Source organism: Xiphophorus hellerii, chromosome 15 (assembly GCF_003331165.1).
Source record: "Xiphophorus hellerii strain 12219 chromosome 15, Xiphophorus_hellerii-4.1, whole genome shotgun sequence".
NCBI lineage: Eukaryota > Metazoa > Chordata > Actinopteri > Cyprinodontiformes > Poeciliidae > Xiphophorus > Xiphophorus hellerii.
The window spans coordinates 663,242-689,011 of NC_045686.1; the positions used below are offsets into that span (position 1 = coordinate 663,242).

The 25,770-nt window shown below is 37.8% G+C and overlaps 1 protein-coding gene across 2 annotated transcripts in view; it reads left to right on the forward strand.

Moving 5' to 3' along the window:
* The window catches only part of jag2b (jagged canonical Notch ligand 2b), a 57,983-nt gene extending 40,339 nt beyond the window's left edge, over window positions 1-17,644 (forward strand). For both annotated transcript variants that reach the window (XM_032585248.1, XM_032585249.1), the window contains 14 exons: window positions 6,020-6,182; window positions 7,066-7,227; window positions 7,307-7,420; window positions 7,558-7,671; window positions 8,520-8,633; window positions 8,904-9,020; window positions 10,245-10,272; window positions 10,770-10,855; window positions 12,511-12,624; window positions 12,764-12,879; window positions 13,470-13,727; window positions 13,832-13,963; window positions 15,058-15,208; window positions 15,670-17,644. In XM_032585248.1, coding sequence (XP_032441139.1) covers window positions 6,020-6,182; window positions 7,066-7,227; window positions 7,307-7,420; window positions 7,558-7,671; window positions 8,520-8,633; window positions 8,904-9,020; window positions 10,245-10,272; window positions 10,770-10,855; window positions 12,511-12,624; window positions 12,764-12,879; window positions 13,470-13,727; window positions 13,832-13,963; window positions 15,058-15,208; window positions 15,670-16,181 — 2,181 coding nt within the window. In that variant the 3' untranslated portion in view covers window positions 16,182-17,644. The remainder of the gene's footprint in view (window positions 1-6,019; window positions 6,183-7,065; window positions 7,228-7,306; window positions 7,421-7,557; window positions 7,672-8,519; window positions 8,634-8,903; window positions 9,021-10,244; window positions 10,273-10,769; window positions 10,856-12,510; window positions 12,625-12,763; window positions 12,880-13,469; window positions 13,728-13,831; window positions 13,964-15,057; window positions 15,209-15,669) is intronic.
* The last annotated feature ends 8,126 nt before the right edge of the window (window positions 17,645-25,770 follow it).

The following is a 25,770-nucleotide window of genomic DNA, read 5'->3' on the forward strand; positions in this document are numbered from 1 at the left end:
TGCTAAACATTCTTGCAATCGTTTAACTGATTTTGTGGTTTAATTTTTTTTTGTATCCTGGCTGCTTTGTCAGTCATTTTGAGTCCAGTTTTTAACCATTTTCTGGTGTCAGGTTCAGGTAGGCCTGTCGCGATAAACGGTAAATCGATTAATCGTACGATAAATTAAAACTATCGACGTCATTTTAATTATCGGCATTATCGTCTCTTCCGGCCTTTTTCTCTTTCTGTTGATGACACTGAATGAAAAAAGGCTCAACTCCGGTGCTCTCCACTGACCCCCCCATCCTCATTTTACTTAGTGTAAAGCCCAGCGCACACGAGCTGTCGGCCGATTGTCGGCCCATTTTCAAAACCTGACAGACCACACATTAGCCGACAGAAATCCTAGGTATAACTGTTCCATCGGGTTCGTTCCTGCCGTGTGGTGTCCAACAATGGGCACAAAATAATGGCTACAAGTCCAGTGAACTAATTTTAAAACCAGGCATTAATCAATGCTTTACTACAATCTACCTGCAATGCATGTGGCTAGTGTCAGCGTAAAGTCCTGACTGAATGAAAATCATTAGAACCTATTTACGTCACGTTAACGAAGAACAGCTGAAAAGTTACCGGGTTTATCAACTGCGGTAGCAATTTCGCTCCAACTCCTCCTCTTGTCATTTCTATATTCTTTGCATGTTGAATAAACATTAATGTTGTTTCCACATATCATCTCCAATGTCCGCTGGACTTCGGGTTGCGCCGTGTCAGCTGTTTGGGATTCCCCGACGTAATTTCCCCTCAGAAAGCGTGGAGGAGAATCCGCGCTTTCTGATTGGCTACCTGTCACATTCAACAGGCTGCGTTAAAGATCCCAGTCGGGGAAAAACCTCTGATTTAGATCGGAGCGGCAACGACGATCTACCGTAACACACCACACACTCTTAGAAAGACCAACGATCCAAGATTGTTGTAAGGGGAAAAATAGCAGCAAAAAATCATGTAGTGTGAATTATTGCATCAGGTAGTCGATGTGCCCATCTTCTCTATTTAAATCTAATTATTACTGAAGGGCAACATAATATACAGACTTCATAATCTGCACTCTTTTGATTGAATGCAGTATTTATTTCCACTTTGGCTTTATGTTGTTTAGTTTTTTTTTTTCAAGTGAGTTTTTTGTTAATGGAGACTGAGAATCCATTTTATTTTTGTTTTTGGTTGTTTTGTTTATTTTGTTTATCAGCTCAAGTGTTAAATGTTCTTTTGAAAATAAAGTGTATCTATCTTTGGCAAGAAATCGCATGGATTATTACATCATTTCCATTAAATCAGTGTAAAAAGGTCTTCAAACAATATTATCGTTTATCGCAATAATTTTTGAGACAATTAATCGCTGAGCAAAATTTGCTATCGTGACAGGCCTAGGTTCAGGTAAAATGACCTGACCAAAGGTAATGCAACTGTGTAGTTGAGAACTATTGAAAACCACCTTAAATGTCGTCAAGAAACCAAACAAAAGACGGAAAGTATGGTTGTGAAAATTGAATTGGATTGTTTCCGTTTTTTATTCTCTCAAAGCTCATTTGGTTGTCCTTATGTCACATTAGCCATGTTTCCATCGGTGTTTTTTAAGCGCATTTTGAATTATTGCATTAGAAATTGTGGTTGGAAATGTCTACATTTGAAACAATTTCCTCAGTTTCACAAAAATATTTACGCTCATTTGAGGTTGTTTTTTCCGAAAACGTTAATGTGCAGAAGGGAGATGGAAACATTCTCTGGATTTATAAACCATTGAAACTCTTATTTTGAAATGATAAAGGAAGTCACTCTTGAGCTAAGATGTAGGTCAGCTCTGTGATAATATTGTGACTAGCTAACTTTTAGCAGAAGTTGTCACAGGCTTTAAAACTTTCTCACAGTTGGTTTTCTGATGATCCTGGATCGCATTGGATCATTTCAAGTTCAAACTCTAAAATTCGAGGAGTGGTCAAAACTGAACTGCACATTTCTAGACTGAATACACGTTGAGATTTATGAAACTTTTGTTCTAATTGTGTGACATCAGCATCATAAAAACCACTTGCCTGGTAAAATCTGGACTGAACTTATCGTATAATTACAGATTCTTTAAAACAATTAGTTTTGCTCGATTTTGCTTATTCGAATAATTATCTGTGGAAGGAAAAATTGGTGGGTTCCTAAAACCAGTCGAAATGGAACAATACCAAAAACAAAGTGAACGCATCCTTACTATGATGGACTGATTGCAGTTTTTGTCCTATTGCCAATCTGTAAAAAGCCTGACCTGCAGATTAATTATTTTTTTTTGTCAGAAATGTTGCTAAATATAGTAAGAACATCGCAGAGTTGGTGACAGTGGGGTGAATATTGTTGACTGTAAACGTGCAGACATGACCTGGTGGGCCGGTCAGTCTGTCGGACTTTTCTCATGGGGGAGCAGACGAGGACAGTGGTTGGTATTTTTGTTTTTACACCTTTGCGGATGTAAATTAGAACGGCTTCACATGCAAGTGTCACCGACCTCCCAAAATGAAGGAAATCAGCGCTGATAAATTGGTGCACCCCTAATCTTTACTCCTCTTATCTGTAGCTACCTTTTCACAATAAAGCAGTTTTTGTGGTAAATGAAAGTGAAAGTTAATGCTACTTGGGTGTCTTTATGTCCTTGTTCAGCGTTTTGCATTTGATTCATTACACCTGGTTTCACATTGCCCTTTGATAAGTTGTCACACAATGGAGAAAAACGTAAAACCGCTTCAGCATTTAACAGTAATGTGACCCAACATGCTGTGATCTTCATGGTTGTGTAACGTAATCCATCCCTGCTCTGCAAGCCAAGCCCTCTTTTTTTTTTTTTTTTTTTTTTTCCTACGTGAGACTTTGGTCTCAGCGGGTTCCTCCCGACCCCTTTCAAACACGGTCTGGGTCTGAATCTGGGTTATCAGTGAGGAAACCGATACTTTGCTGTATCTGTGCCTCCCTGAATGGAGGACATTGCTGGTCTGAGGCCAATCCGGATTTAGCATCTCTACTATAAATGTGAGCCTCACTGAATGAGGAGCTGCTGGAGTTCTGCCTGCTACGGCATGATGTACATTCCTGCCCTGCCGTGCCAAAACTACGAGGCCCTACAGCATCATATTTCTCTGATTAGTATCTCTTGTCAGGTCATTAGAAATTTGATTGTGTAACAGTTTTTGTCCAAGTCCTGATCGGATCCAGGTGAGAAAAGCAAACTGACTCATTAGACACTGAAGAACCATCTTGTATTTTGATTTAATTTTCAATCTGGATCAATCACGGTGCTTAACTTTGCAAGCTTGAAATGTTTAAGAAAATGTCTGAAAATTATATATTTTTTCATGTTTTCATATTCAGGGAGGCTTAAAGGAGTTGCTTTGTTTTAAATGTAAATTTAGAAATCAAGAAATTCATCAGAAAACTTGGAAAGCTCAGTTGTAGAGACACCCGGGTGCTTTTTAAAAAAATGCAAAAGGTTGACAGGAAATTTAATATGTGGTTCTGTCAATCGATTGAAGATTTTAATCAGAATAATCACACAAACTAGTTGTGGTTGTTGCAGGAATGATGCCCTGGGGAAGCCCCTCCTTCTGCTGCACTCCAACCAATTAAAATACAAGCCATTAAATATCTTTTTGTATCAAACCAGGTAATGTACTCTCCCAACACTCAGCAGCATCAAAGGGAAACTTAATCCACTACACATGCATACAAGTAGCACCAAACTTGTTCAGGGGACAACTGACAGATGAGAGATTTTATTTTATGGTTCTTCTGTGCTCCGCCCCTCTCTGATGTCACCCTGGGCAACTGCCCATATCAGATACCACCACTGTTAATGCCCTAAACACTTAAACATTTTCAAAAATGCTTAAGAAAATGTTTTATTGCTCAAACCAAACATGTTTGAAGATTCTAAGCGTTTCAGTCATTTTGTTTTTGTTAATTTAGAAATGTCAAACATTGAACTTTTGTTGCTGTCATCGCTATCGAGACCAAAATCCCGTTTTTTGGTCTCTCTTTGAGTGGCAGAAAACTTTTATCTTTCTCCATCATTGTGCCGATCGCATAACCAGCTGCTGTGAACACTCTGAAATCTTACCAAGTATTCTTGGTCTAGTGCAAATATGTTGAAGTACACTTGGAATAAAGTAGAAGTGGAATAAAGACAAAACTAACTCACAAGTAACTTTTAAGCAAGACGTAGGAGCTTGTTTCAAGTAAATAATTCCTTTTATATTGATAAAAAGTTCCAGTTCCACTGGCACCGTTGCTTAGCAACGTCAGCCAAGCCCAGCCCGTTACCTAGCAATCCAGGTTTTGTTCCACTGGCAGATTATTTCACTTATAACATGGGTAATAGGTTTCTTATAACAAGAAATTTTTCTCACGTTAGAAGTTAAATAATCTGCAGGTGGAACTAAAACTGGGTTGCTAGGTAACGGGCTGGGCTTGGCTGGCGTTGCTAGGTAACAGTGCCAGTGGAACTAGAACGTTTTCATGAAAATTGAGGAATTATTCACTTAAAACAAACTCCTATATCTTTCTGAAAAGTTGCTAAATAAATTTAGGTATTTAAAGTTTACTAGGATGTTAGCAGGAGAAACTGGACCAAATTTATTGCTAAGATTTTGTGTTTTTGGAGTGCAGGAAAATAGGTAATTTGACTAATCTGCATAATTTAAAATCACTACGTTAAAAACTATGGCGGCTGCTATTAATCTGAAAAGATTAAGTAAACGTTAAAAATGTTTTGGACTGACGCCTGCAGACATATTTGTTATAAAATGTGAATGTGATTTCTACATTTTTGGGAGTGGGCGGCCTGACTGTTTCAGTAAACTAAACCACAAATTTGACCACCATGATGTCCTGCTAACCTCTCTGCTTCACCACCTTAAATGGTAGCAAGGTCCAACCCAAAGTTTATGCACAGTAGGCTTCTGTTTACATGAACAAAGAGATTTTTCTCTCTAAACTCTCCATTTAAAAAAAATAATGTTAGAAAGTCGCGTTGGCCTCTCACCCGGATGAATTATCTCTATTATTGTTCAGTGTGATGAACCTCAGTCGGTATTTGCTCTCATTGTAGATAATCTTTTTCTTCGCCTGCTCAGTTTCTCACACTCAGCTGGGATTTTGCCTCAGAATAATCTTGCAAGATTAGGGAACCAAACGCCTGTATTCCCTTGATGAGCTTAGTGAAAGTTTTTTGAGGCTTAATTCGTTTGCTTACCTTTGTTTTGTTCAAAACAGCGCTGGCTTGAGTCCACTAAGCTGCTCATCAGGACATACTTTCGCTCTTCTTTCTCTGCCGCCTCGTTGGTTTTTCTTGCTTCTCTGTCTTAATGGGGTTTTTTTATGTGAAATGTTAGTTTCTTAATGTCACTCCAGAAACTTAATGCTAGCTTGTTTCAAAGCTAGCTTAATATTTTTGAAATCATTTTGCTTGAAAGATTCAACAATCAGACCTCAACTTTGACCCTCAGAAGAAATAAATAAAAAAAAACAACATAAAAACTCAGTTTCCCAAAACGTATACTCATTGGTGTCCCATCAACTTTACATATTGACCAACTTAATATTACTTTTATGGTTACTTTTCTGATGAATTGATAATTTTTGAGTTTACTATGAGACTTCCAGTTTTGAAGTGGATTTAGTACAGTAAAAACAAAATACCTTTATATCCAATTTTCAATTAAAGTGTACTTTTTTTGTTGTTGTAACTGAAAGCAAAAACTATTAATGAACTATTTTTATTTCCAGTGTTTCTCCACAATTGAAATCCAGATTTTGTTGAATGAATAAACCATCAGAATTTCTTTTTGAGATTCCTTTTTGTTTTGATGTAAAGATCAATCTTTTTTAGTTTGTGTAAAAACGGTGCAAATGTAGCTGCACATTGCTGGTTTTTTCCATTTTTTTACATTCAAGTTGTTTTAATGTAATTTAACAGAACTTGTCTCTCTTCTCACTTCCCACAGATCTCTCACTGGCCCCCCTCTGATGCCTGCGATTCAAACCCCTGTGAGAACGGCGCCACCTGCCACAGCATGGACCAAGACTTCTACTGCGCTTGTCCCGAAGGCTACGAGGGAAAAACCTGCGAACGTCTGAAGGAGCTCTGCCAAACCGCAACATGTCAAGGTGCCTCAAGAACTAAAAATAATCTTTAAAACATTATGGGAAGCATTGATTTTTAAAGGTGATCTATTGTGATCTATTGTTCTGTAGCTCCATTTGTATGGGGGAATTTTGCTGCCGTAAGTCGAGAGCACACATTTTCAGTCTGAAAGCAGGACATCACGTGATTTGTGCTCAAAACGTCTGCTCTCTTTCAAATATTCACTGTGATTTCTCAAACCTTTCTCCTCATGCTTTTCTGCTCTCTCTCAAAACAAAAAGTACAGTTGCCTGGTAACCGCCTCAGCCAATAGAATGGAAGTGTTTTGAAATCCTGCTTTCAGACTGAAATGTGTGCTCTCTACTTACAGCAGTAACTTATTGCTTTGTTACATTAAGTTGATGTTTTTTGGTGTCTGGAAAATGAGTTGTTCTGAAAACCTTTTCGAATGTTACCTAGCAACGGCATGGATGCTATGCTAGTTACATAGCAACCGCCGCTGAGCTCCAGCACGTTTGATTTAACCGCAGTACAATGACTGCTGGAAAAGATAAGTGTTTTGTTGTTGACTTGCCATTCAGAAACTACTTGCTGCTTTCTTGTTGGATGTACTGGAGGCTCTTCTTCTGCTTTTCGAAGTTGTATGGTTGTATAATTTCACATCTGTTTGCAGACATTTTCAAGTGCGAGTGTAAATGTTGAGCAGCTTATTTGGATTTAAAGTGACATGACACCCTAAAACAGCTCAAAATGGACAGAACTGTACAGACTAAAATGTCATTATCTAAGAATTATTTTGTGCCAAACACATAGGCGTATCTTTTTGTATAACCCATAGACTTATCCTAACCTGTTCAATAAAGTACAATAGGTCACCATTAATATGTTTTTTTCCCTTTGTTCTAGTTATTGACAGCTGCATCGTTGCCGTACCCATCGACGACTCGGGAGGAGTGCAGCACGTTTCTTCCAATGTGTGCGGCCCCCGCGGACGATGCATCAGCCAGCCAACCGGCAATTTCAGCTGCATCTGTGATCCGGGTTTCAGCGGCATCTACTGTCATGAAAGTACGTACGGAAACATCTCCGCTAACTAACATACTTTCAAAGATGTCAGAAGATTTGCTAAATGGAAACTTTGTCTCAGATATCAACGACTGCATCAGCAGCCCGTGTAAGAACGGCGGGACCTGCATCGACGGATTGAGCTCCTTTCAGTGCTTCTGTCCGGACGGCTGGGAGGGTCAACTCTGTGACCTCAGTGAGTTTGTCTTCTGTTTGGAAAATCTCCCTAGCACATCTGGAGTGGAGCTCCTAGCCCTTAATCTCTCTGTATGGGTTGGAGTTAGTTTGGTGGTTGTTGAATGGAAGAATGAGTCACGTTTTTTCCTTCCTCAGACGTCAATGAGTGCAGACACAACCCATGCAAAAATGGTGGACGCTGCATCGACCTGGTGAATGACTTCTACTGCGAATGCGCCGACGACTGGAAGGGCAAGACCTGCCACTCCCGTGAGTTGGGTTCCAACAACAGAGCAGAGGATTGGTCAGGAGTTTGTGGGTTAACCAATCAGCAGCCGAAACCTTAAACTGCATCACTAATGGGATAATTTGGTCACTTTGGGCCATTTCAGCATCATAAATGTTCTCATACTGTGGCAGAATCTATTGATAAAACAAATTAATAAGCTGTTAAATTATCAATAAGCAGCCGCTTTTGCATTCAATGAGTACTTCTTAAAGTTAAATAATACTGACCATCTATTCAGATTGATTTAATTTGGCAGTATGTAGATAAAAATAACTTTAATTTTATTGATAAAATGTTGAGTCTAGAGCAGCGGATGGCAACTTCTGCAATGTGAAGAGCCAAAAAAAAAAACAGAGCATAAATAAATTTTTCTTCTATGGGATCTGCATATTTATGGACAACTATATGTGTGTATACTGTAGTTGTAAATGTGTGTAAATAAAAAAACAAACCAAAAGTTTTCTACTTAATGACAAAAACTATATCTAACAATATTTGACACTTTTAAAGTGATTATTTGGTGGAAATTTTATGCAATTTTATTTTTTGAAAAACTGCTACACCTGCATTTATTATATCAATATATCAAAACAAAAAGCATTTTCAAGTAATATATTGATCATGGCATAAAAATGCACTTACTTAATCAAATTGATAAACTATAATTTTGCACATAATACTCCACAGTGGAACAGGAGGATTATGGAGTCTCTAAACAAAAAAAAAAAAATATATATATATATATATCGGAATGGAAATTATCACACTTAATTGATTTATGATTAATTAATTGATTATTACTGTATTTTTTTTTTTGTTTTGTGATCAGGTGAGAGTCAGTGCGATGAAACCACCTGCAGTAATGGCGGCACCTGCTACGACCACGGCGACGCTTTCCGCTGCTCCTGCCCACCTGGCTGGGAAGGAAACACGTGCAACACAGGTGACACATTAAAAGCAGCAATTATTTTCTCCTGAAGTTGCTAATAACCATGTTTTACATATTTCTGCTTCAGCTACTTTGAGATAAAACGTTTCATGTACTTGGAAGCGCCGCTGTTCTCATGTTTTTCATCTGTGATTTGTAATTACCGGAGTCTTCTCTCGTGTTTTTTTTTCTGCCAGTTTTTAAAGGTTCTCTGATTTCCAGTGAAATCTGTTGATGCTTGCATGTATCGCTGTAATTTTCTTTCCCTCCTCCCACTTTCTGCAGCCAAAAACAGCACTTGTGCCTCCAGTCCTTGTTCCAACGGTGGGACGTGCGTGGGAGGAGGAGACGCATTCTCCTGCATCTGCAAAGAGGGCTGGGAAGGCCCCACCTGTGGACAGAGTTAGTACCTCTGCAAAACTTTTAATGTTCACAGGAAATGCACCAAAGTTTAATTCCTTTACCAGAGGAGGAGGCAATTATCTGCAGAGTAGATTAGAGATGCACCAATTAGATGTTTTGCAGCCAATTTGTAGCGCGAAGAAATTGTAGAAGTCCATAAAATCACAAGGAGTTCATCTTTTGTCAGTGATTTAAAAAAAATCATCTACAATCCATCAAAATTCATTTGTGTTGCTCATTTCAGCAACATTGCAGTTCAAAGTTCTTTACATCATGAAAACATAAAAACATAAACACATCTTTTAGTCGACAATGATGAAAACCAGTAACAGAAGAAGCGTTTGTTTTAAATTCCATATTTAAAATCATCATTAAATTATGTTGGTCAAAGTTTTGTTGATGCTGATGGAAATTTTTTTAAGTTTATATTTTAAATAGAAAATGAACAAAACAAAGATTTTTCTTTTATTAATCTTAATTTTTATTTCATAGCAAGTCGTGCCTCAAACATCCGGTGACGTTTTAGAACGGGTTCAGAAACCCATCTGGGCTAAACGCAGCGAGGGTTTTAACAGAAAATGATCATTTTTGTTGCTGGAAATGAACTAAAAATGTTTTATAAACCAAAAAAAGAGAAACTTATTGGTCCAAAAATGTTATAAATGCAAATATTAAGATAAATCTCATACTGATGTTGGGTTTGGTAAAGATTTTTCTTGTTTAATTTATTGTTCAATCAATAAATTGAGTTCGCTTCAGACGCTGAATGCTGCTTCTCCATGTAAAGGAACTCAGTATTTCAGATGTTTTTGCAGTTTTCTGGAAGTTTGTTCTAGATTTGTGGTGCATAGAAACTGAATGCTGCTTCTCCAGGTTTGGTTCTGTAGATCCAGAACCAGAAGACCCAAGAGATCTTGAAAGCTTTCAAGTATTTTGATGCTAAGCCATAAAGTAAGCTACAGTGAGGCAAGGGTGATGAGCTTCGTCTTCCTGGTTTTAGTCAGAAAACCTGCAGCAGCATTTTGTTCAGAGTGATTTTTTTTTTTTTCAGGTAGACAATAATTAATGCAACTAGAGATGAGATTAGTCCTGTAATCCAGGAAATGTTCTTCAGGTGATAAAAGGCTGACTTTGTAACCATCTTTATGCGACTCTGAAGGTTCCTTCTAAATTAGGAAACTTTCTCCAAACTACCTTAACAATATTTTCTTTCTCCTTCAACAGACATAGACGACTGCAACCCTCATCCATGGTACGTAACGCTCATCGTCTCTCCGCCTCCCTCCGTCTTCTCCACACTTCACGCAGACGTTTTTCGGCCTTTAAAGGCCAGATTAACCTGGCTTTAAATCCAGCCTTAAAGGGGGAGGTGCGCTCCCATCCTGAATGGGACGGTGAAAGGTGGGAGTTTTGTGGGGAGGACAAGAGTCCCACCGACCCTGCGGTGAACGCAGGTGGGGTTAGGGGGAGGCAGGGGGTCGAGTCGTAGGGTCCATTCTTCCCGTGCGACCTGGGGGGGAGCTCAGCTTTGAGGAGTGGAAGGAAGCCATGATGAGAGGATGGGAGGGGGGAGGCGCTGGACATGCCTATTAGCATCTGAAAGGTGAAGGCTTGTATTGATGAGCTGAATTGAGCTTTGTGACCTGCACCCCTAACACACACACACACACACACACACACACGATGGTCTCTGCTGGAAAGGATGTCCAGCCTCGTCTAATCGTCTTTCTTCTTTTTTTTCTCTCATAGTTATAACGGTGGGATTTGTGTGGATGGAGTCAACTGGTTCCGCTGCGAGTGCGCTCCTGGGTTTGCTGGACCGGACTGCAGAATAAGTGAGTAAAATACAAAAAAAAAATTCCAGAAAACTCAGTATCCAAAACAGAGGTGGGCGATACGGGCTTTACGTTTTATTACAATGTTTTGTGGTACTAAATAGGCCTGTCACAATACATTTTACTGGGCGATACATTGTTGCAGAAGTTATTGCGATAAACGATAATATTGTTTTTGTAAGACAATTTTCAAGTAATATAATAAAACATTCTCAAAGATCAGTAAACCTTAAACTCTAATGAAGATTTAAAACTGGAAGACATTTTAAATATTCAAAATAAATAAAGACACCAACAGAAACAACAAACAAAATTAAATATAAACAAAATTGTCATCCAGTTGTTGGTAGAAACTGAGAAAATAAAAGTTAATCTTAATTTATTATGCGATTAATTGATTTATAGCTTATTGCTTCAGTCCTAGTACTATTGTAAACAATAAAAGTGACAATAAAAACTATTAGATATTTTTTAGGTTACTGTATGATTTTGACTGTGTGTCACAGCAATTATAGTCCTACAAACACAAAAAATGCTCTTGAAAAACATTCCTATTTGTAAAGCACTTCTTCAGGACACGACTCATGATTTATCACTAATCATGGTAACTTTATTTTCAAATTATTTATTGGCATTTATTTATGCCTTGATTGAACAAACAGTGGAAAAAATAGCAAAACCTGATAATAAGGGAAGTTTTGGGAGGTTTTCAACAAAATTATTTTTAATTTACAGTGATGACGATAAATTAAAATATTATCATGTTGGATAATAGAAGACAAAACATTCCTGTAATCCTGATATATTCTTTATATCCAGATGTATTGAAGAGAGAGGTAAAGCTCAAAATGAAACGGACACAATGATGGCTAAAAGCAACCCCTCTACCCTTTTTCTCAGTTCTTTGACATCTCCAGGGTCAGAGGTCATACCTCCTCCCTACTCACACGATCAGACTTTCACACACAGAAGACAAATTACCCAGTGACCCTGAAACTCTTCTTCTGCTCCTTTGTTTGGACCGAATAGCGTTCACCTTTGTTGTCTAGCTTGAATATGAGAATTCCCGTCCATGTTGAGTTTACGAACAACAAAACACCAAAGTTTCCAACGGGTTTCAAGAAACCCAGAAGTTGATATTTTTGATATTTTATGCTTTATGGCATTAATTTACCAAACTTTGGTTGCTTATCGCTCCCTAGCAACACTTGGAATCAGCCATTTTATAGAGGCTGATTCTATAAAATGAGGCAGAGGAAGCTCATTTAAACTGTTTTTGTGCTTTATATATCTCATAAGTTTAAAAGATTAGCAGACCTGGAGATGCTCATGACCAGAGATGGGTAGAAAGACCCAAAAGTTTAACTGAATTAAGACTAACACTACTTCAAATGTTTATTCAAGTAAAAGTATTTGGTAAAAGTCTGCTCTAGTCATTCAATATGTAAGAATTACATCATCAAATGGACCGAAATGTAGAGGTAGGTGGAATTTTTGGTATTTTAAGGACCGAAGTGATAATAATTCATACAAGTAACCAAAAAATAACAAAATCAGGTTCACTGTGTATTGGAAATTTTGCCAGAAATCCTACTAAGTTTTACACTGATCTTGTGCAAACTGTTTATTTTTGGCACGGTCGTTTCTCCGTACAGACATAAACGAGTGCCAGTCCTCTCCCTGCGCCTACGGAGCCACCTGTGTGGATGACATCAATGGCTTCCGGTGCATTTGTCCTCTTGGCAGATCAGGAGCTAGATGCCAAGAATGTAATTAAGTTTTAAATTTTACTTTAATAGTTTTTTTTTGTTTTTTTTTTTGTATTCCCATTATCACACCAATTAATCTACTCAATAATTACTCCAAATATCCAATTACTAGAGCTTGACCTCCTGTGTGTGTTTGTAGTCATAGGCATTGGACGGACTTGTCACTATGCTGGTCTGCAGTTTCCTCATGGCAGCCATTGGGAGGAAGAGTGCAACAACTGTCACTGCATCAATGGCAAAGTGCACTGCACAAAGGTATGCAGACCCTTCCACACACACTAATGTCCTCTGGCAGTTTGTAAGAGATCGCTTTTCTGATGTCCGCACATCCTTAAAAAGTCTTAAATTCTTAAATGTTGGTCCCAGTTGTTCTGGGTTGAGTTCTAGATTTGTACAATGTAAAGCTAAATGTTGGTTCTCCATGTTTGATTCTTGCTCTGGTTGTTAAGTAGATGGTAGTTTTTAAGTTTGTTCTAGATTTGTAAACAAACGGGAGTTTCTCCAGGTCTTGCTCCGATATTAAAAGTATAAAACTAAATGTTGATCTAAAGTAAGAAGTACAGTTTATAAAAGTAGCTAAATGTTGAGCTAAGGTAATAAAGTACTAAACAATTTCTAAAAGTAATAGACTGAATAGTATTGCATGTTTAGTTTATTGTTGAGGGTAAAGTTTGGACACCAAATATATGATCGATGGAAACGCAGCTACTGTTACTTTCTATTCTGGTATCGTCCACATTGACAAAAAAGCTACTAATCTAAACAAAATTGAAAAATTACCTCAGGAAATGAAATAATCTGTCAAAAACAAAGTTGTTTTTTACATTTTGACTCTTTGACGCCAGGTGCTATGTGGTCGCCGCCCCTGCCGGCTCAATCCGTCAGACCAAGAGTCGGGACAGAAGTCCTGCCCAGCCGGACAGAAGTGTCTGGAGCACAACTACTACACCTGCTTCTCTCACCCCTGTGATCAGTGGGGGGTTTGTTCGATGGCTGGACCCCCGCCGCCGCAAGCAACCACCAAGTGCCAGCCAAACAGCGGCCATTTGGACAACAGCTGTGGCCGCATAACTCTTGTTTTCAACAGAGACAAAGTGCCGCCCGTGAGTCATCGCGCTCGTATAGTTTGTTTTTTTTCCTGTCGCAGCCTGTGGTTGAGATTTCTCCTGAAATTCGTGCTGCTGCTGATGAGTCTGTTTGTTTGCAGGGGATCACAGTGGAGAATATTTGCTTTGAGCTGAGGTATCTTCAAGACACCAGGAGTTTGGCGAAAGACCACGCCCTTCTTCTTTTGTGCGACCTCTCGCATTCAAATCCAGATGCTGTAGAGGTAACCATTGTAAGTAACTGACCCAAATAATACGCATAAATATGTATCCTCATCAAAGGTGCAAGGCTACGTCTTTCAGTTTCATGTTGGATTAGGAAAATTTCTGAAACTTGTTCAAGTTAGAACACTGCAAAAACAGAAAATCTTACCAAGTATTTTTGGTCTAGTTTCTAGAGTAAATATCTTAGTGCACTGGAAATAAAACAAAATTAATTCACAAGCAACATTTTAGCAGGAAATATGACCTTGTTTTAAGTCAATAGTTCCTTAATATTGATGAAACAATATTAGTTCCACTGGCAGATTCTAAAAATTTATTGTTGGAAGTCTGAGAAAAAATGTCCAACTTATGAGACAATTCTGAAAAAAAGTCTGAATTCTGAGAAAAACTGAATTCTGAGAAAACAAAAGGCCTGCTTTAGTGTTTGTTTTTGTAGTTTTTGGCAAATGCTTACATAAGTAGGACTACATATGGAAACTAGCATTTTGCTAAATCTGATATATTTGACATTGTCCGTTCATTAATGTACACCATTTCATTTAAATATCATCAATCAATAGTATCTTCTGCATACGTACAGCTCTAAAAACTCTACAATATTTAGGTTTAACTATAATGTTGAACCAAAAGTACATTGGTCCTAAAACGGAACCATGAGGTATTACAGTATTTCAGTTTGTGAAGGGATTTATTTCACTTCTCAGCAGGTTAAAGTTACAAAATTTAAGGGTAGATTTTTCCCATCTCCTCTGAGTAAATTGCACTTTGCTTTTGAAGACTTGCTGTTCTAAGTTGTTCCAGTTGTTTCATCAAACTTGGAACTTTTAAGATAGGCACTATCGTCAGTTTATTTAAACAATTTTGCTGTTTTAATTTGCGTTTTCTACTAAGAGCAAAGAACCAGTTGAGGCAAAGCCAGTTGCTTACTGAAAGTGACTCAACAACCACCAGATTTAAAACATCTGCAATGTGCGAACTTGTTTGTTTGGGCCAAGTCTGCAGGTGATTTTTTTTGTTAGGTTTTTTAATGTGAAGAAGTCTTGCAAGAAACTTTTTTTTGTTGTTGTTTCTGAGCTTTCTTGTTTTCTGTTTTGGCTCCAAGTCTTTTCAGCCAGAAAATCTTCCAGACCACAGTCTGATCCAGGAGGCTGCCAGTGCCGTTGTGGGCACCTTATCCAAGAGACACAACAGCACCGTAATGCTGGCAGTCATAGAGGTGAAGGTGGAAACGCAGCTCATGGCTCCTTCAGTGGGTGAGTATCGATGAAGGGAACCACAACGGTTTGTTATGGGAGAGGTTTAGGACCACAGGGGAAAATATTGAGGTTTTTCCCTCAATTCTGAATTATTCCCTCTGAATTTTTACTTTTTTCCTCAAAATCTAGATGTTTTTTTTCCTTTCAGAATTCTAAGGAAAAAAAATCTAAATTTTGCATTTCCTTCCTATTCAGACTTTGGACGTTTTTCTTTCAGATTTTGGACTTTTTTTTTTTTTCTTCTTTTTCTCAGAGTTGCGGCGTTTCGTCCGGGTTGCGGTGTTTCGTCTCAGACAAAACAAATTCAGACATTTCGTCTCAGAATTGATTGCTTCTCATAATTTACTTTTTTCCTCAGACTTTTAAAAATTTTTCTCAGATTCAAATTTTTTTCAGTTCGTTGCTGGAGATCGTGTTCAGTTGCTAATTTTTTGTATTTCCTCTCTCGTACCCCACAGACTACCTGGTGCCTCTTTTGTGCGTCCTCTTCTGCTTGCTCTGCCTCTTCTGCATCATCGTCTGCGTGTGGTGGACGCGGAAACGGAGAAAAGAGCGTGAGAGGACGGCGCAGTCGGCTCCTGACGGCAGCGTAAACAACCACTGGGAACCGCTGCGTCTCGTCGTGGGACTCCAGCCGCAGCAACAGCTGAAGGAGAACAACAGGGAGACTGAGCAGGAGCGCAAAAAGCTCATGGGCCCCTCCTGTCGGACGTGTGACGATGAGGAGGAGGAGACGGAGGGCGAGCTTGAGGAGGAGTGCGGCGGCGCAGAGGCGGGAAAGGAGCTTGTTTATAGGTACTCTAAAACTGCAGTGCAGTCCAGTGGGGGGGTGATCTGCACCCTGCACAGCTCCAGTCCGCCACTCAAAGCCCCCCACCGGACCCAAGGCTACAGCTCTAAAGACAACCGCTGGAAAAACGTCAATGCCGTCTTGGCTGGTCAGAAAGAGCTCAAAGACCATTGTGTGTAAGAAAACGTAAAAAGGACGATGCAGAAGCAAGAGAAGCTGCAAGGCAGCTACTATTCTATTATGTTTGGGACTTCTTTCGAAAACAAAACGAGGCTTTGCGTTTAAGAAGCCGTTCTTTGTTTTATTTTTTATTTTTTTGGTTGTCACTGTCGCTGAAAATGATTTCTTCTTTTTTCTTTCCCCTCGTTCAGGAGGTGTGAGCACAGTGACCATCTTATTTTTGCTTCTCTTGTTACTTTTCGTTGCGTACAGGAGAAGGCTCTGAAATGTAATATATATAATTTCAGGAGGCGAAAGAAGCTCCCTGCTTATTTTCTTTCAGTTCAGTTATGGAATCCTGCTATTTAAGTAACATTTGAATTATTAAAATAAAAAAAGCTGTACAAAGATTGTTTACAGACTCTTATGATTTTTGTTGAAATGTCAGTGGGCTCTAAGGATTTGGACGAAAATGGACAGTTTTCTCCGTCACCTTCCAGCTTCGCCCACCGATCCACCTGCGGCTGTCATGCCTTACCAAAACATTGGCCTGGAGGGAGGAAGAAGGGACAGAAACCCCAGTGCCTACTACGTGGCCTTCCATGTTTTTTGTTTTCTCCTTTGTCTCAGTTGTCTCGGCTGAAAGCTGTATTTGTAATATTTTGCAGTATTTGAGTTGGTAGCAAGTGCCTTTTCTACGAGCCGCCTTGGCTCCGAGTCGTGCTGCCCAGTTTGACCTCCTTCCTCTCTGTTCTCGAAAGGATTCTTGTACATTTAAAGAGTTCAGTTTCACAGCAACGCCATTCAAGGTATTTGATCAAAGCAGAAATGACTACGCTGTACATACATGTAAATACTTAAAGGAGTCGCTGTGTATATTTGAGATAAGTAAGTTAAAAACAAGTCACACATTTTTATTATTATTGTTAATATTATTTTTATTTTTTTTACAATGTCATTTCTTTTATTTATGTCAGTTGATATAAGCAGGTTTTCTAACGGTTAACACCCAGAGTCCCACAGTTACAACCTAGTTTACACAGAGGTACCACCTATGGAGGATTTTCTGACGGGTTTAGAAACGGCTTGGCATCACTTCTTTAAATTATAAAACAGAATAACTTTCTCGCGGTTTGGAAATGATCACTGCCAGTACATAATGCTGTTGGGCACAATCTTTAATATATATATTTTTTGTCTCTAAGCAACATAAAGCATTTAAAACAACATTGTAGCCTTAAAGTTTTCAAACCATTTCTAAACCCATTGGAAATCCTTTTATTTCAGGTGCCTTAATGTAATAATTTATTACATTTATTATTTGGGTTCATCTTTTTCTTTTTTTTCTTCAGTTGCTAGTTCAGTTTCAAAAGCAAAATTTTACCCCCGTTCTTTTTTATGTTTTGTTTTTTCAAACCTCTGTCTCAAAATGCCATTGTATTTCTGTAAATGGGACACGGCAAAAATAAAGAATTGAAGATGCATCACTGTTGAATATGAGTTTTGTATACACTTGTTGTTCAAGGGACACCAGTTAATTTTGTATAAAGTAAAAAAGTTTTCATTCTTTAAGTGGAGTTTTCTTTGTTTTAAATAAGGATCACTTTTATTTAGAGAGCGGCACATTCTGTCCAGTAAGAGAGATTCAGTCATAAACAAAAAAACATTTTTCAGGAAACAAAAATTAAATATGCTGCAAAAAAGCAACATTTTACCAAATATTTTTGGTCTAGTTTCTAGTGCAAATATATTTGTCTTATATCAAGTGTACTAACTTGCAGGTAAATTTGCAGCAGGAGCCATTTTTAAGTCAATAACTACTTAATATTTCTTGAAAAAATTGGTCCCATTGGTAGATTACTTCACTTGTAACAAGACATTTCCCCCTTGTTATAAGTGAAATCATCTGCAAGTGGAACTAGTACTTTTTGGTTAATATTAAGGAATTAATTACTTAAAAGCTGAAAAGTTACTTGTAAGTTTTATCTTTTTCAAACATACTAAGATATTTGCTCTACTAAACCAAAAATACTTGGTAAGATTGTGTTTCGCAGTGTAAAGAAACAAAAGCCATTAGTATATACTGTATGTGTAAACATTTTAGCTTAACTTTTTTTCTATTTACAAAGTGAGCATCTTCTCCGGTGGCCTTGTGAAACCTGCCTGAGTCTGTAGGAGGATCTGGATCGATCAATCGATCCCATAACCTCACCAGTCTGCCCACATCCTGCCATCGCTCTCACTCCCACTACACCAATGGAAACGGCTCTCCCTCTCTGGGCTGATCCATTCTCCACCAATGGGAGGCTGGCGTGATCCTCCCTGACGGGGTGTTGGTGTGGTGGGACGCTTTGCCTCCTGGAGTCCCCTGGGGGCCCCAGGCTGGTGCTAATGGGACCTTCCCTTGTCGGAAAGGCCGGATCGAGTTACACAGCTTTATGGAGGAGGTTGTCATCATTCATGGGGGGAAGGGAGCTGATGATGTTTACGGATATGAAGATCAGCACTATCAGATCCTGTAAATGGGGTCTGGTTCATATTTACCTACCTTATTATTCATGCCTGTTTTTACAGACATCTCTTTCAGATATGACCCACCATTTCATCTCTCAAATTTAAATGTGATAAACTCAACTAAAATTGATCATCAGAGCTAAAGTTAATCATTTTTAAATCTTATTTTTTTCTTGCATGGACTAAACAGCCTAGATACATCAGTTCATTAACAGGAATTAAATCCTCTAGGTTGGTGTTTAGCCTCAAGGTTAGCTAAGAAAGGTTGGTGGCAACTAACTAACTCACTCTTTGGTTACCTAGCAACAACTTTCTGAGTAGCTTGTGGTTACCTAGCAACAACCTGCTGAGTAACTGGTGCGGCAGCAGTTTCAGATCAGTACTAGCAGTTCCTATAAATGGGGTTCGGTTTATATATTCCAATCTGATTTTTCACCTCTTCCTTTTAAAAGTAAGAGGTATCTTTATTAAGAAACAAGATGTCTCTTTTAGATAAGACCCAACATTATATGCATTTCCCCCCCCCAAAATGAACTGCTTACAAGACGCATACCAAACACGCTAGATATATCAGTTTAACGCTACAGTTGACAGTCATTAAATTATCTAAACTGATGTTTATTAACATTAACAATATCTGCATCTTGACTTCCCTTACTGTGTATAAAAGGGCTGGACAATAAATCAAGCAACATCTTGCTGAGTAACTTGTCGTTACCTAGCAACAACCTGCTGAGTAACTTGTCGTTACCTAGCAACAACCTGCTGAGTAACTGGCAGCAGTTTCCGATCAGCACCATCAGATCCTGTAAACGGGACCTGGTTTATATTTTCTAACCTTATTATTCAGGTCAATTTTTCCTTTTTTTTAAAGTCCATAGTTAAAGATTTACTTTATTCTGAAACGGGATCTGTCTCTTTCAGATATAAACCACCATTTAATTCATCGTTTTCCTCAAAGTTAAATGTGATAAAAATCAATTTTAGGCTGATATAACTATGCAGATTCCAAAGTTTGATAATCTGAGCTAAATCTAATTGTAATCTCAGTGTAAACAAATTTCTGAATAAAAACAAATCCAGACAAATTCACATATTTCTACTATTTAGAAAAAATTAATAAAGAAAAAAGGTCACCATACATTATATGAAATAGGAGGAGTTTAGTCTGATTTAATATTCTCTTCAAATGTAAATATCTACTAAAACATTTACTAAAAACTTTTAGCGCTTTAAAGCTAATTTTTATTCTGATATTTATTATTATTATTATTCATTCGATTATCAGTTTAAGTAGTCTGATCCTGCTTTGAATTCAGTTAGCAGTAAAACCCATTTCCAAAACAAATATAACCAAACGAGGAGAAGCAGCTTTCAGCATCTATGCGCCACAAATTTGGAACAAACTTCCAGAAAACTGTAAAACAGCTGAAACACTGACTTCTTTTAAATCTCAACTAAAAACCCACCTGTTTAGAATTGTATTTGAAGTGTAATAAATTACAAATTTATTGATGGAACTTGACTTAATGCTTTGTTTTGATTATTGATTCTATGTTGCTTTGTGTTTCTGTGTTTGTAATGATGTAAAGCACTTTGAAATGCCTTGCTGCTGAAATGTGCTATACAAATAAAATTTGATTGATTGATTGATTGATAAAACATTATTTTCCTTAAAAATATGCTAAGTTTTTCAAGTCAAACAGTTTAAAAAGATAATTTACGCATAAAAAAAACAATACTCTGATTAAGAAAATGCTGTCCTAAGCTGCTGACCTGAGTAGAATCCATTGATGTTTGTTGACAATCCCGTTTTAATTCTGATTGTGGATTATAGAGCTGTGTCTGCAGCGCCGTTGCTTGGTAAAAAGGCAGTGGAGGTGTGTTGCCAAGCTGTCTTTGTGCCTGTCAACATCAATAACCCCCAGTGAGTCCAGACTCCATTGGTAAACTGACACCAGATTCCAAAAGTGGCTCCGCGTTGCAGCCAAGGACATTTCTGCTTAGTACGCTTGTAAACACATAGTACTACGTTACTACGCTCGTCTCGAAATGGATAAAAGCAGACCGGAGGGAAAATTAATCTAAACTCCTGCTGGCCTGTTTATTTCTCCTACTAGAGGTGGTCTTTTCATATTTACTTAAAATCTGGACTTTCTCACAGTTTTTACCACTTAAATAGAAATGTTTTAATAGTAAATGAGCCTCTATTGTTTGTTTCTCTATACTCTTAAAGAAAAAACAGTTGCCTTCTGTGATTACAGTAAAATTTAATCATATAACATTTAAAAAACAGACAAAGAAATTATACTAATTGATGGAATGAATGAATTTATACCGAAAGTGAAGATTGTTATTGTTTTTCTTAATTTTGTTTTTTAATTGTTTGTTTTAATAACCTTTATTTCATCAGGAAAAGAGCCCACCGCACTGAACCTTATTGAAAACCTCCTGGTTTTTCCACCAAATATTGATCTCTGAACTCTTCCTGAGTTAAAACATTAATATTGTTGTTTCCTAATAAATATGAATCTGTTTTCTTTGCATCTTTTTTGTTATTTTGACCATTTCTCCTTTTCTGCAAATAAATACAAACGTTTTTGCTTGTAATCTCAGAAACATGTTGTCAGCAATTCATAGAATAAAAGAACAAAGTTCATTTTATTCACACATAGACCTATTGTTAGAGCCATAAATAGGAAATATTTAAGTTATTTGTATGATGGTTTGTTTTTTATTTTATTATATTTAGTAAGAAGACTGATATTTGTTCAGGCCATTTTTATGGTGAAATTTAGATTTATTTTGAAAGGCTTGCTTCCTGTCGGGCCATATATTGTATTAGAAAAACTATTGACGGATTACCAAGACATGGAGCAATACAGTTTTTGAGCTGTGTATGTTTTGGAAAAGGAAAAAGAGGAATTGTAAAACTGATGTATCGTCATTTTTGTATTTGCATTTTTCGCTATTTTTTTACAGATAAAGAATTTTTTGTTAAAATTCACAGTTTGCACACGTCCTTTACTTCCAGTGTCTAAGGAATGACACAGATATTGGATCTGTTGCCATATCACCTATAAAGAGTAAAATCAGAGAAACTGATCATTTGAATTTTTCCAAAGCTGTATATAGTGAGTAAAGATCTCTGTATTAACATTTTAATGTTAATGTAAAATTCCTGAGGCGGTTGATTTTGTGTTTTAACTTTGTTTGTGTTTGTTAAGGTGGTTCATTGTAATGTTTGCAGTTTGGACTGCTACAGTAGAAATGAATGGGGATCCTTAAATAAAAACTAAACAGACTGCTGCTGCTGGCGGACTGTGAGGATATTTGGTGAGCTCTGTTCTCTGTACATCTGTTGATGTGGGTCTTTGGGACCATCTGACAGCAGAGGCAGCTGGGTGACAGGGTTTTAGGCTAAGTCCTTCACCCCTTTACACAAACGCACACTTACTGGAAGTCCACATTTGCCCTAATGGGACATCAAATTGCAGTGTGCTGGTGGAAAGAAGGCTGCAGCTGGCACTACAGCTGACTGACTGAAGGCACAGCGCACAGACTGCGTGTGTTTGCATGGGGAGAGCGGCGTGTTTGCACTGCAGGTCTGTCTTGGCACTGCAGTAACCCAAACACACTTTCTGCAGGGATACGCAGAGGACACTTGATAGACAGAAGGGGATGGTAGAGCTGGTGGGTGATGGTATTTCTGGGTCTGTTGGTGGAACGAGAACCAGGCAGTTTTGGTTTGATCTCATGCTAACATCAGAACAACGTGAGCAGCTATAGAGAACACAATCATGTTTCCTACTTTCCATGAGAAACATCTCAGAGTTTGAAAGAAGGAAGGAAAGAAGGAACAACAGAATGAGTGAAGGAAAGAATAAATGAGGGACGTAATGAATGAAGTAATGAATAAAATAAACAGGAACCGGGCGTGCCGTGGTGGCGTAGCGGTTAGCGCGACCTGTATTTGGAGGCCTTGAGTCCTCGACGTGGCCGTCGCGGGTTCGACTCCCGGTCCAGACGATATTTGCCGCATGTCTTCCCCCCTCTCTTTCCCCGTTTCCTGTCAGCCTACTGTCATATAAGGGACACTAGAGCCCACAAAAAGACCCCCTGGAGGGGTAAAAAATAAAAATGAATAAATGAATGAAGGAAGGAAGGAAGGAAGGAAGGAAGGAGGGGAATGAATAAAGAGCAGGAATAAAGAAGTTGAGGAATTATGGTCAACGGTCCAGAGTGATTTGGGAATTTACTAATTATTTTTACTTTAATAGGTTTTTGGGGAAAAAAATCTGTTTTAGGAATATTTTTACTACTCTGTGTTTTTACTTTTATTTGAGTAACGTTACTATGAAGTATTTACACCCTTCAGTAAAAGTTCTGGATTTTCTGTTAGTAACTTCACCAACAATTCAGCAGACGTCTACAGTTTTGTTTCATATTGAAAGAAATTGATTTGCAAAATTGTGTCTTTCTTTTATTTTGTAATTATGTTTTTTATATTAATTATTATGTGGAAATGCCAAAATTTCCCCATAACTTTATATTTTGGTCCATCTCATGATGTCATTTTTAAATATTAGATGATTTTCAATCAGTTACTCAGTACTTGAGTCGCCTTTTTACAAAAAACATTTTCTACATTTACTTGAGTAATTTATTGAGTAAAAATATGTTGAATGTGGAAAAAAGGTGAGCAAGCATGGATAGGATCAGTACATCAGATGGACAGCTGATGATCTGGAGATAAAGACACAGAGGACAGACTGAGACGGTTTGGACATGTTCAGAGGAGAAACAATGATTATATCGGTAGAAGGATGCTGAGGTTGGAGCCGCAGGCTGGCGGCAGAAAGGAAAACCATAAAGCAGATTTATGGTTGTGGTGACAGAGAACATTTCTCCATATGAATAATGGAAAAAGCCTAGTTTTGCGTACGCAACCTTGTGGAACTCCATGACTTTATTTCTGTAAGCTGCGATGTCCATTTTTTGTCAGCTAAACGTATTTCTAAAAGTCATAAACATAACTAAAGATCAAAAGACAAATGTGCACGTTTCATTTTATGTTATTTTAAGGTTAAATATACAAAACAATAGATTAAGTCGATATGATTTAAAATAAACCTCAAAAATATGTCGTCCTGGAGAACTGCTTTCCCCCTTCACATGCATGACCTCATGTAGAAAGGCCGTGACATCCACAGAAGCCACTCAGGGATTTGGAGGGTCAAAAGGTCAAAGGAGGATAAACAATCTGTGAATTTACATCTACAGCCAGAAGCTGTTTGCACTCAGTGCAGACACACACTGGCACACATCTTCATATGATGGCACGATGCCAGGTCATGTGCCGCTCTTCTAGCAAAATATTTCTGTTAAGAATTTGTTCCTAGACAGCTGGTTGATAGAAGTGAAATCATGACTTCGTGTTACCTAAGGATAACGTACATACCGCTCACCCCACACCTATTTTTGTATGAACCTACCAATGGAAAGAGTGCGCTTTGCTAAGACTTCATCATGTATTTTTCCATCCCCCTGGAGATTTGCCTCCACATATTCCATGCATGTCTGTTTGTACATGCTCAAGTAAGAGCGTGCAGTGAAAGTCAATATGCAGAACGGGGAAGTGCAAGGTCAATTTGCACCTTTCCCTGTCATGTTTGGGAGTGTGGAGTACACACACGAGCCTTTCTGAACCAAGCTACAGTAAACACAGTGAAATCAAATGAAAAGCAAAGGAACAGTAATAACAGGGCAGAGAGGAAATTTTTAGATTAGGATCTGTTTCTGGCTGCACTGCAGGTTTTATTTGAGGTATGTGACTCCAATGGTACCAAACAGCCTAGATACGATACTATCAGTTTGACGTAGCAGTCGACAAAAAGGGATTAAATTCTCTAAACTGGGATTCAACTTGCATTTAAGCGTCCATCGTTGTGTATAATACATCAATAACGATATCATGATAGAAACATGATCAATATCAATAGATAATACAATTGAAACTCACTGTACAATTTCTCCAGTTTAATGGATTTAGGTAGAAGAAAGGCTGGTGGCATTAACTAACTAACTCACTCACTCTTTGGTTACCTAGCAACTACTTGTTGAGTAACTCTCGGTTACCTTAGCAACAACCTGTGGAGTAACTGGCGCAGCTGCAGTTTAACCCCTTCAGACCCAACGTCCGGTGGAAAGGATATGATGTGATTCTGGGTTTAGACCAATAGAAAACAGGGATTTTGTCATTTGAACGATTCTTGGTACTGACTAGTTTATTAGTGAACAATGACATCAGAAAAGACAAACATTGCTCTGAAAATAGAGAATGGGAGGAGTAAGGATTTATTTCCTATCAAAAATATTTATTTCAGTTCATAATAGTGTATAGTATAGTAGTAGTGTATAGTATTTAAAATTTTGACAGTATTTTCCATCATTAAATTGTAGAATATATATTTGATATATTAGCCAATGCTTAATTATTTAGTGTTACCATGCAAAGAAAAAAACTAGCTTTGGTTTTATGTTTTATTTTCATGTTTTTTATGACTGTAATCTCTCAGACTTTCTTGAACTGCTTGTAAAAAATTTTTTTTTGGTTTTATTTCAAGGCTAAAGTGGAATAAATATTAGTCGGATTTTTATTTTTTATTTTTTTCTCTGTAGATAAAAATTCATTCTGAAGGAGTTAAAGTTTCCCCATTGTGACTCATTACAATATACATGTATACCATTAATGAGAGAAATGCACAAAAATTGCTTTTTCATCATAAGTGTTGACTTCAATTATGATGTATTTGTTGCTCAAGACCTCTAGCACTTTCTGGAAAACAACAACCTAATTGATGTTATCTTTTAAAATCCATCATTATCTATTTATTTGAATTGCAAGATGTTATTTGACACCGCGTGCGCATACGTTTGGTTATATGCTGCTCTTTCTCTTTTAATAATATTAGATTCTAGCTGAGGGCACTATTTTCATAAATCCATCCATCACATGTGGAATAATCTTTGACAGATGGAGATATTTTGCTTGTGGGACTTTAAATGTGTTCTGTCAACTTAACTGAGTAACTTG